A 12,020-nucleotide genomic window follows, 5' to 3' on the forward strand; every position below is an offset into this window, starting at 1 on the left:
AAGGTTAATCTTCCACTTTGCAGTGCCAGCATCCCATATTGACACCAGATCACGTTCTGGGTGCTCCACTCTTATCTGCACCCTGCTTATGGTGTGAGAAAGCAGTGGAGGATGGCACAAGTTTTGTGGGTTCCTGCAGTCACATGAGAGACCCAGAGGAGGCTCCTGGCTGCAGATCACCCCAGCTCTGGCCAATGTGGCCATTTGGGGGAGTGAACCAGCAGATGGAAGATCTTTCTCCCTCTCCATCTCTCTGTAAATCTGCCTGTAAAATTAAAATAAACCTTTAAAAGTGGGTTTAAATAATGCTTCCTTTAGATTTTTTTCTAAGGCATCTAAAAGAAACCATCTGTTATTCTTATGCTTACAATTAAATGTCTCTTGTAAATCCTCCTAGGTCAGTGGGAGGTTGGTGTAGCAGTTACGCTGCCAGTTGGGACACTGGTACTTCCTGGAAAACCTAGTTAAAGTCCAGGCTCTTCTGTCTGTGAAACAACTTACTGTTGTTGCTTTCTGAAAGGTAGCATCAGATGGCTCAAGTGTTGGGTCTCTGTTACCCAGGAGGAAGATCTGGATTGAGTTCCAGGTTCTAAGCACTAGCCCACTGGCCTGACACATCCCTCGATGTGCAAACATTTGGGGAGTGAGTCACCAGACAGAAGTTTCCTGTGTGTGTGTGTGTCTTTCTGCCTTTCATATAAAATTAAATAAATACATAAATTTTAGAAAGGTATCTTTATTTTATATACATTTAGGATTATGACTCAATATACATGAGGGAGAGTAAGGAAGGCAGCCCTCAAATAAATTACATATTAACGTAATGTTAGAAAAATGGATAGAGAAACCATAGTACCCAGAATCAGAATCAGAGGCTTACGTCAAAGATAAAAAAAAAAAAATTATGCCAAAGGATCAATGGATAGTTCTGTTACCAAAATTAGCATGGTAGAATTTGTTCAAATTTGCTATTTTTTTACTACTTTCATATAAGCTAAGGTACCATGCTAAGAAGCAAAAGTAAGTCCCTTCAAATGGTGACACTGATCTTTAATAATTAGTCAAGTATAAAAAGTTATTTCTTATTAGAAAGTGAAGCACCGGGTCCGGTGCAATAGCATAGTGATTAAAGTCCTCGCCTTGCACACGCTGCGATCCCATATGGGGGCTGGTTCTAATCCTGACGGCCCCATTTCCCATCTAGCTCCCTGCTTGTGGCCTGGGAAAGCAGCTGAGGATGGCCCAAAGCCTTGGGAACCTGCACCTGCATGGGAGACCCGGAAGAGATCATGGCTCCTGGATTCGGATTGGCTCAGCTCCAAGCATTGTAGCCAGTAGGGGAGTGAACCATCAAACAGAAGATCTTCCTCTCTGTCTCTCCTCCTCTCTGTATATCTGACTTTCCAATAAAAATAAATAAATCTTAAAGAAAAAAGAAACTGAAACACCTAATTGATAAATTACAAGAGAAAATAAGACACATTTGATTAAAGGCTGATGTTGCGCATAATGTGACACTAAATATCTATTTAAAAATATCTTTTTAAATACAAAGATTTTTATTATCTGAGATCAGAGATAGATTTTTGAGTAAAAAGTTACTAAGTAAGGATCTTAACTTTTTCACAACGTGAAAAAAGAACAAGTTAACTTAGTAAATGTGTCATAATCTCTGAGGAAGTTTCTAATTTCTTTTCCTATCACTGTAACCAAGTTTATATAATAGGAAAAACCACAATAGAGTTAAGGCATCAATTATTTTCCCATTCTGCACGTTACACAGGAGGAGGGGAATTATTAACAGGAATGATAAAGCTGTAGTTGCATTTGGTAACACAAAGAGAAGCTTACAAATGAGATGTCTCATTAGTTTGAGCAGATGGATCAAAATTAAAGGCTGAGTCGCCAACTTTTAATTTCCCAGTAGCCAAGAAGAGCTTGAAGTCTTGCAGAGTAGGACTGTTGAAAAGTCAACATGAAAAGATTTTCTCCATCTGTCATCACACATGCCTGAGTGGAACACAACTGCCTCCTACTGTTTTTAATACTTATAAGGCAAAGCTGCACATAAAATCTATTAAGTACATGAGCACACAAGTTTAGCTGATTGGTATACTGAAGCCCATTGAATAGTATGATCAGAACATATCAGCATGGTTTTTTGAACATAAAATTTGTTCTATTATAACTTAATCCAAGTGAGGAAAAAAATGAATTCACATATATATTGAGGAAGAAACTTATTTGTTACACAGAAAATTGCTTAGTTGCCTGAGACTCACAGTTGCTATTCTTTTTAATGGACATACATTTTCAGTCTTCTTTAAGAATGGTCTGAAAAGTAGCTGCCCTGATAAAAGCAAAGTGCATTATGGATCCAATCAGATAGATAACTAAAGAAACTAAAGGCAGGAAAGCAAAATAAACAAACAAACCAAAGATGATCCATTGGGATGATTTTTAAATGAAGGAACAGCTTTGTTTATTCACTTTTTGGTGGGGGCATGTAGAGAAAGAGGTTTGTAGAGAGATAAGGAGACAGGACTAGGGTAGAGAAGAAGGGGGGGGGGACTGTTTTCCCTATCTCTTGGCTCACTTCCCTAATGTCTACAATATCTGAAGTTGGGCTGGGCTGCAGTTAGGGACCAGTATTCACAGTTGCACTTGTTGCCTCTCAGAGTATATATTAGCAGAAACATAGAAATCAAGATCAGAATTGAAACTCCAAAAACGTAGATACTCTAGCATAGGATGCGGAAGTCTGAAGTGGTATCTTAACCAGTAAGTGAAATATTCACCAGAGAATATTTTTTTTTTATTTTTAAACTGAGGGGTTGGATTTTTATGAAGAAGCACCAGGGATAAAACTTCATTGTGCTAGAATAAATTCTGTTTTATTTATTTACTTATTTACTATTGTAACTAACTATTATCATACATTTAAAAGGCAACACATATGAAATACTTCAGTGTGGGGCAGGCTGCTGGCATAACCAGCTAATCTGCAGTACAGTATCCCTTATGGGTGTCAGTTTGTGTCCTTGGCGCTCCACTTTCAATCCAGATTCCAGATTATGACCCTGGCTCAGAAAGTTTCCAGAAAGAAACTCCTGGCTCCTGATTTTTGATGGCTCATTACTAGCCATTGCACCCATTTAAAGAGTGAACCAGTGCATGCAAACCTATATTTTCTTCCCTCAATGTAAAATCTGCCTTTCAAAAATAGATAAATAGATACATAAATCTTTTAAAAAAGAAGTAACTGGATATGTCTTTAATGATAAAGAGAAGCATGTTTATTAATGTGTAGTTGGTTTATAATAATGCACTAAATTGAATCTAGTCACAACTGTAACTAAATTCCAGAAGCAAATCTCTCTACATGTACATACACGCTTTACTGTGCTTACATATACAAGAAGATACTTAAATACAAAAGGATCTCTTAGAATGAAGCACATAGTTAGACTTTTTAGGCATTAGAAGTGGGCAAAATATCAATTTGGCTACTTGTGTTTTACATAGATGAAAAGTTTCTGAATTATTTTTCATCTTCTGATGGATAAATACAAAGCCATTTGTTCAAAGTGATGACCTGGAACCATACACAGCCGATTATCTGAGATAATGCTATCTTCAATATCAATTATGACGTAAAAACCCCACTCAGAAAACCTATTTACTCCATTCGGAAATTCTTGGTTAAATTTCTATTAAAAGCAGAGGACTACGTTTCTGTGAAGGCATTTCTCCAAAGAGATTTCTTAAAAGGCAAAATAGTCCCGAAGGATTCTGAATTTCTGAAAACGAACCTCCCAAAGACTGTCAATAATGAACTACTACAATTTTTGTGCAATGGTATAAATTCAGAACTGTTAACTTGTTGAAATTAGAATCTACATTAGCTTCCAAGATGAAACAGCTTAAACAACTCTTGTTTCTAGGTATTTATGCTGTGATTTTTCAGTGCTGAACATTTTCCAAAGGCATTTAGAAGCTGCCATTATCAAGTTCAATGATCCTACAGGTTAAATAGCACTTGGCAGAGGAAACTGTAAATAAAAGGCTTAAAAAAACAAAGCACTCTTTTTGAAATTATTGATCGAAAAAATTAAGTTTTTGGGCATCTGTTTCTGATATACACATAAATAGATTTATAAAGAAAAGAAAATCCTATAATTGTGTTGCTCAATTAATTTGAAAAAAAAAAAAACTTGCCTTCATTTAACCATTCTGAAAAAAAATAACCTATTACTTTACCAGTTCAGTCCTTATAATGTGAAAATGTTGCACAGCTTTAATTTCAGCAAAACTACAGGCAACTGTCAAGCAGTATACTATGGGTCTTTCACATTTCATATTCCCCATTACCTCACCAAATAGCTGCTATTCAGTAACACTTTAGAATTTAAAGAATCTTCATGTGTTACATGTATTTACTCACAAAATGCTATGTAATGTAACCCAAGGGGACAACTTGATATAAAATAAATGTAAGTGAAAGTGACAATGACCATGATCAGCACTCTACATTCAGATGGCCTAGATCTGAAAATGCTCTGGGAAGACTGACTTAAACAGATCACTTTACTCTGCAAAGGTTCTGTCTTCATCTGTCAAGTGAAGACAGGATAGCCGCAGAAAATTATAAATGGGAAATAAGTTTATCAATCTAAGGTATTTATTAAGAACTAGGAAAGGCTACATTTATTTTACTATTGATATTATGATATAGTTTTTAAAAGCCAGGGTTTATTTTATTAAAAGATATTTTTAAAACAAAAACCTATTGGGATTAGTTAGATATTTCAAAATTTCAAAACCATTTCTTGAAGAGAGACATAGTGCCTACAGTATGCACAGAAGGCAGGGTTCCAAGCTTCACAGGGCAGGCCATCTCTGACTCGTTTTACATGTTAGAGATATTAGCCAAAGGGGCAAAGAAAAAAAGAAAACACTTCATGTATCATGAAAAGCTAACACAGTAAAAAAAAAAAAAAAAAAATTACAATAAAACAAACCCAACATCTAAACCATTAGCAATCAGATAAACATTCACTTTTATATTAGCAATTGTTATTCCAGTTTTTCTTTAATGAATTTAGAGAATTTCAACACTGTATAATAAAACAAAAGTGTATAAGTACATAGATTTTAATGGCTGAATTCATGAAAAGAGTTAAAAACAATACATATGGAGTAGAGAGGCAATGAGGCCCCCACAGGTTACACCACTGCCTGGGACACTTGAACCCCGCAGACGAGTGCTGGTTTGAATCCCAACTCCTCAATACTTCGAATCCAGATTCATGCTAATATGCCCTGGGTGCTAGGATCCTAGCCAAACATGTAGGAGACTGGGATAAAATTCCTGACTCATACTGCAGCGTGGTCTAGCCCTAGCTGTTGCAGTCATCCGGGGAATGAAGCTGTATCTTTCACCTCTCACTCTATGTGTGTCTCTCCCTCTGTCAATTTGTCTTTCAAATCAAATTAAATAGTTTTGAAATAAAGTTAAAATACATCTTAAAATTTTATATTATGGTTAAAAAATACCAATTACAACTTCTGCTGTGTAAAATAAATTGGATGCTACTTTAAAAGACTAATAGAAACGTAAGGGTGAAATTCTTCTTCACTAACATATTTGATTAAAATGGCAAACCCAAGAACATAAACCATTAATACTGAGTTGATAATGCTTCCCATGAATATTTTCATGATTTAAAAGGTTACCTACTGGGTATAAACAGCAATTAAAAAATAATGAAACATTAAATCACTGGCTCTGAATTCAAGAAATGCTTTGACAGACTAAAAAATTGGTAAATTTTATCATAAAACATTCTCTAAAAACAGCATAAAATAATTTAAATGTACCTGGTGGCCAGCTTTTACTTGCTTTAAAACATTTTCATAGCATACTTCATCCATATTATTCAACTGCTGCATCTTCAAGATTTTGAGACATGACAAAAACAAATTGAAACTATTATAAGTCTTCTATCAACAAAAAGTTTTGTCAATCACAGTGTATTTTTGTTTCACATGAATTAGAATATAGAAACAACAAATGCAATAGAAACGCCTAATACATAACAATCCACATGAATTAAATACATGAAATAATAAAATACCATAACATAAAAATTGACTCAAAATTAAGTTTTAGTTAAAAATACAAATACAATATTTCAGACAATAGTTTCAAAGTACTAACTCTTCCAGGCTTCCAAAAAGATAGCATCTTTCAGGATGACACACTACTTAAAGTAACTGTGGACCAATTTTTAAATTTGTTCTCTTTTTTTCAGAGAAGTCTGTTTTACAGGCATTTCAATTTGTAAACTAGACTGTTTTTGTACCTAATTCTCAATGCTGCAATAACACTGCAGCTTGAATATCAAATGGCGTGTGAGATCTGAATAGAGATGAAACTAAGCATTTCTGTGAGATCCATGAAGAGCAGCATCTCTCTGCTCTTCTGCTGAAACACTTTCAGGATTAACTAAAAATCTAACATACACTGCATGAAATAAGGTCTCACTACCCCTGTGAATGACAAGAAGGTAGTTAACTGCAACAAGAAAGGGGATGAAAAGTGTCCTGCGTATCTGAATGGCTAGTCCTCAGCTCTGTTGTTCCAACAGGTAAACCAATGTAGCTTCTCCAAATGTTAAGAAAGATACAAATAATAATTGTCTTCCACCAAAATAATAAATCCCAGTAACTTCTCTAAAGTGTATTTTGGGTTAAGTTCTGCAAAGGCTACCATTTCAACTTAGCCCCAAGAGTCACACTATTTTCCCATGTTCTTTCATAAAGAAAGAACATAAAGAAGAGGGAGTGGGTGAAAACTATCACATGTGCATTGTATACGTGAAATGTCTACTTTATATACATTTAAAAAAAATGAAATGAAACCTTCCAAATGAAACCTTAAGAAACCTAGTAAGAACTGCTTCTTTCTAGCACATAGCAAATTAACAGCTGATTATAAAACACACCAATGACCCAGAAAATACCTAATATGGTATCAATCATATATCTTAACTAAGTATAAAACTAACAGATTTTAAACAGATAAGAATCTGCATTTACAACACATACCTGGACAATTTGTAGTTTGTATGAGATGTAATTTTTAAAAAATATTTTTGCCGAAAACAGTTCATCATCCAACATTATTCCATTCACAATTAAAATGTATATATAGTCTTTGAATTTAATTAGTTTAAATGACTTACTACCTTATATGATGTAACTGCAATAAAATTAACTTTAAGATGGCAGATAAGCATCTGAAACAATTTCTCTCTCTTTATCTCTCTGTGAGAACCATCTGCTATCAATTAAGTTATAAAGCTAAAAACATGTCAAAGCTATAAATAGTTCTACATCTAGCCTGGTGATACAATAAAATAAATAATCAAATGTATATTAAGTCATGACAAAAAACTAAAACCTGAAGAAGCAAGTAATATGGACAAGTATTTGAAACATAATGGAAGTTAAGATAATCACAAGTATGAAATGGCTACTTATAATTTAAAAGACAGCTTTATGAAAGGTAGTTAGTACGTATTAACCTCATAGAAACAATAATTCCTGATGTTTTTAGTTGAGTATTTTGCTTATTTAAAATAGTATAAAATGGTCCAATTTTATTAAGAAAACAGTTTAGACAATAATAAAAACAAATAATAAGAAATAATAAATAAGAAGAAATAATAAAAGAAATAATAAAAACAAATAATAAAAAATAATAGGTAACACATTTCATCATGGCTTTAGTAAAGAGATCAACAGGTCTATATATAATGTCTAAAGCTTCTTATTTTACTGAAAAATGTGTTGTTGAACGAATTAATGTAAATTATAACTTTTATACAAAGTAAAAATTTCCTTATCATGCAATAAATCCATAACAAGCACCCTAATAGTATAAATGTATATGGTGGTTAAATGTTTGAACAACTAGAAACAAACGTCTTCTTACAAACTATAAAACACAATTTCAAAAATGTCATTTAAATTAAATAGAATACCTTCCCAAATGGATGCTACCATGAAACTGTTTTTCACTTTCATATGAAATATTATTTATTTTAAGTGGTATATCAAAAACATAATTGAATTGGCATGTTTACTATCTTATAACATCTTTAATAACATCAAAATAAGAGCTAAAACAGTGAAACTACCAGAAGCAACTTTAAATAAAAATATTTTTAGATAATAAATGTTTCATATTAAAGAATATATTTACCTTATTTGCACTTTTAATCCCCAAAAATGTCTGTCCAAGAGGCACTGGTCGAAAACGGCCATCAAAGAAGAAAAGTCCAATGTAAGGATTAACATGCAAAAACGTGGCAACATCGAGGTAGTTCGGTAAGGTTGCAGACAGCCCAAGAATCCTTATCATGCTCTGTGTAGATTCAACCTAAAATGGGTCATTATAATTAGTTATATTAATCATGCAGGTTATTTAAATAAATTTAACTAGAAATATAACACGATCAAGTGTCCAAATAATGGGACCTCTATAAACTACACATGCAAATGAACTTAGAGGTCAACTGAGGATTCTAGCACAGCATTTTATTTCTTAATTCATAATCTTAATTCGACAAATTCACAAAGGACTTCTAAAATACATATGGCAGCTGATATTAAATGAAAATGAGAATTTTGTAATAATTAAATGTTTAATTTGACTGCAAGAAAATCCACAAATGCTGCAGGGCAAAAAATCCTATCAATCACATTATATAATTATAACGTAAAATACCTAAAAAGATAAAAGCCAAGGATAGCCAAAAATTTCTATTGATATAGTAATTAAGATGCTGAAAGGCAAATGCTAAACGCTATGTTTTCTCTCATATGCAAAAGTCGCTCTGAAATTAAAACACTAATTATTAAAGGATGGGAGAGGCAGGTGAGAGAGGCTGAATAACTAGAACCAAAACACATTTAAATATAAGACAATTATTAGTGTTATACAGCTGAGAAAAGGACCACAGTTTACAATAATGCAGTATATACAAAACAAATAACTAGCTGAGGGGATAATAGGCTCTAAACACACAGAACAGATAAGGTGAAGGGGAGGCTGGGAATGTGATCGGTTTGTGCTGTGCCTGTATCTGCATTATTGTAGTGTGTTCCATCAAAATGTGCTACTACTGAATGTCAATGAAAAGCAATAAAAAAAGAAAACCCATTTGAAAAATATATCATTATGATCCCATAATGTTACATTTAATTGACAGTAAATTTTCTGAGGAACATACTGGTAAGTTTGTTCAGTCTTCGCAGACAAAATGAGTATAAAGCAATTCAATGTGAATAACATGAGAATCATTCATCTATTGATGCAGGGTTAGGACCTAAATCCTAGGAACTGGGAATGCAGTACTGAATAAGGCAGATTTACACATACAAAAACTATGTGCAGGCACATAAACAGGGAGGGTTCAAAAATGAGATGGCTGAAAATTAAAGCAGAAATACACAGACAACATTTTATGACAAACTGGTTTGCACTGAAGAAATCTTACAAGTGTCAGTAAAACCCCAAACAACTTCCTTACAATATAGTCATCAGAATAATGATTTTAGTGCTATAAGTTATTTTTAGTACTAGTGATGCTTTAAAATTAAATTTGGTTGTAAAACCATTATTTAAAACACAAACACGACTGAACATATTTTGAGATCTCTTAATGCGAAAATCATAACCTAACAGATACCAGAGATAACTTCTTCCTGCTAAAAAGCTATTTAACAAAGTTAATTAAGAAGACAACTAGTTCCCCACAAGCCTTGGATCCCTTATACTTTTATCTTTTCTGAGCTTATCTCTGTCATTCCAAATGTATTATGAGATTAGTGTCAAAAACCATAAAGTAATTTCATATCCTGAATAAAATTTACACTGTAATTCTGACATGTTATATGAAACACTGCCATCTACTGGAAAAAATCTGGTTATCTCAAGGAACAAACAGGAATTTTTTCTTTATCCTAAAAATTGTTACAAACACTACACTTCAGCATAATCTGAACCATACAGTCAAGGAGATTAAATTCAGCTGTGGGATATATATGAACAGAATTAAATCGTAGCAGGATGAGTTATAAGAAGACTGATAACTGCTAAAAATGCGCAAAGAAAGGCAGTACAAAAAGTATATAACTGGAATCTGGTTACTTTTTTGAGATAACAAGGTAAACAGGAATTGATATATTTATGTTATATATTATAATATGCATATTAATATAGTAGATACATTATATGTTAAAGTAAAGTAAAATATTAATATGGCAATAACACATTTAAATTATATACTTTGATATTAAGGTAACATTAAGATGTCTAAATATACTATTTATGCTCCACAACAGCAAATATATAATTTTTAAATGATTTGTCTAATTTTTATTTGAAAGGCAGAGCTATGGATAAGAGGAACAATAATCTTTCAGCTGCTGGTTCACTTCACAAAAGGCTGCAATGGGGCTGAAGCTGAGTTGATCAGAGCCAAGAACTTCTTCAAGGCCTTCTACATGGGTGCAGGGACCTAATGACCCAACCATTCTCCGCTGCCTTCCCAATCGTAAGCAGGGTGCTGGACTAGTAGTGGAGCAGCCAGAATTCAAACTGGTGTCCATATAGAACATTCATGCCACAGGCAGAGAATTAGCCTAACATGCCATGGTGCCAGCCCCAAACATACATAGTTTATGTGGAAAACCATGCTGTCATACATTTTAAATACTTTACAAAATATTTCTATAATTGTAGCGACTGCTTAAAAATGTGTACACTCCATTGTGTGAATTTATTTGTATGTGTGTCTACGTATGCATATGTATATAAAGGATTCTTTCTCCTTTCTATTCTTTTTTCTTACTGGGAATGCTCAAGAAATAAAGAAGCCCTGGTTAAATGCCCTTACATGTCAACAACAAAATCCTGGCAAATATGTTAATATTTACTTGGTCTCTAATGTTCTATATTTTCAGGGTTAGTCTTTCAGCTTGTTCTGCCTACCAGCTCATACCATGTTAAAAAAACTATGAATTCATACAACATGGCTTTCAGAATAACACTGTTAAGCTATTTAAACATCAGGATATAAATTAAGACATTTCATGATAAATAAATAAAGCTGTTTTTTATAAATGATGTCTTCAACATTTCTTTCTGAGTTTTCAGAAGTAAACTCTGGGCCTAAGAGTGCCCGCTGTCTCAATAATTCTTCTTGAGTTTTCAGAGATAAAATCTGGCCCCGAGAGTGCCCTCTGTAGCAAAAAAGGAACCCTGGAGCAGAAATGGCAGTTTTAGATTATGAAAGCCTTTCCTGTTTCTCAAAACTATCCCTCTGCTAGGGGCTATTCTTAAATTGGGTATTAGCTAAAAATCTCTGCTAAGTGTCTTCTGCTTGGAGCATTTCAACACTCTGTTTCATAAGTGTGTGTATACATATTTTTAAATTTATGCGGTTAAGTCAAACATACCTCAAACATTTCTCAAAATACTCTTCTAATTTTGCCTCTATTACAGAAACGTTTTTCAGCATGCTTTACATCATGTATGAGAATATTTCGAAAATTTCATAGAAAATGTAATTAGAAAAGTATTTTGGCGCAAAAAATTCTGAAAACCTTGGTTTCATAATAAACATTTCTATGAACTACTTCAGAACATTTTACTTGCTAAACCTAAACAAGAACTTTTCTTTGTTTACTACCAAATCTATAAAATTAAGAACTATGTGACTAGTACACAGCTGGTGGTCAACATATGCTAACTGAAGAAATGGGCAAGGTGCTGCTGCTGAGGGGCAGCACAATGAAGCTGTCATTTCACTGTGCGAATACGGTATTACTTATTAATGTATTCCTTCTGTTGCTTTCTGAATTGTTTCTAAAATATTATATATCAAAACGAGGACTTCAATGACTACTTGCATTAATAAATTATTATGAGTTTAGGCTCTTATCTCCCA

General features: G+C 33.4%; 1 protein-coding gene across 1 annotated transcript in view; it reads right to left on the reverse strand.

Annotated features, from left to right (window-relative positions):
- The window catches only part of ASCC3 (activating signal cointegrator 1 complex subunit 3), a 294,902-nt gene that overhangs the window by 179,949 nt on the left and 102,933 nt on the right, over positions 1–12,020 (reverse strand). Inside the window, exons 12-13 of the mRNA XM_040983825.1 lie at positions 8,270–8,446; positions 5,881–5,952 (exon numbers count right to left, since the gene is read on the reverse strand). Of these exons, the coding sequence (XP_040839759.1) occupies positions 5,881–5,952; positions 8,270–8,446 (249 nt within the window). The remainder of the gene's footprint in view (positions 1–5,880; positions 5,953–8,269; positions 8,447–12,020) is intronic.

This window comes from Ochotona curzoniae, unplaced genomic scaffold (assembly GCF_017591425.1).
Source record: "Ochotona curzoniae isolate NIBS_2020 unplaced genomic scaffold, NIBS_Ocur_1.0 contig_3819, whole genome shotgun sequence".
In the NCBI taxonomy this organism is placed as follows: Eukaryota; Metazoa; Chordata; class Mammalia; order Lagomorpha; family Ochotonidae; genus Ochotona; species Ochotona curzoniae.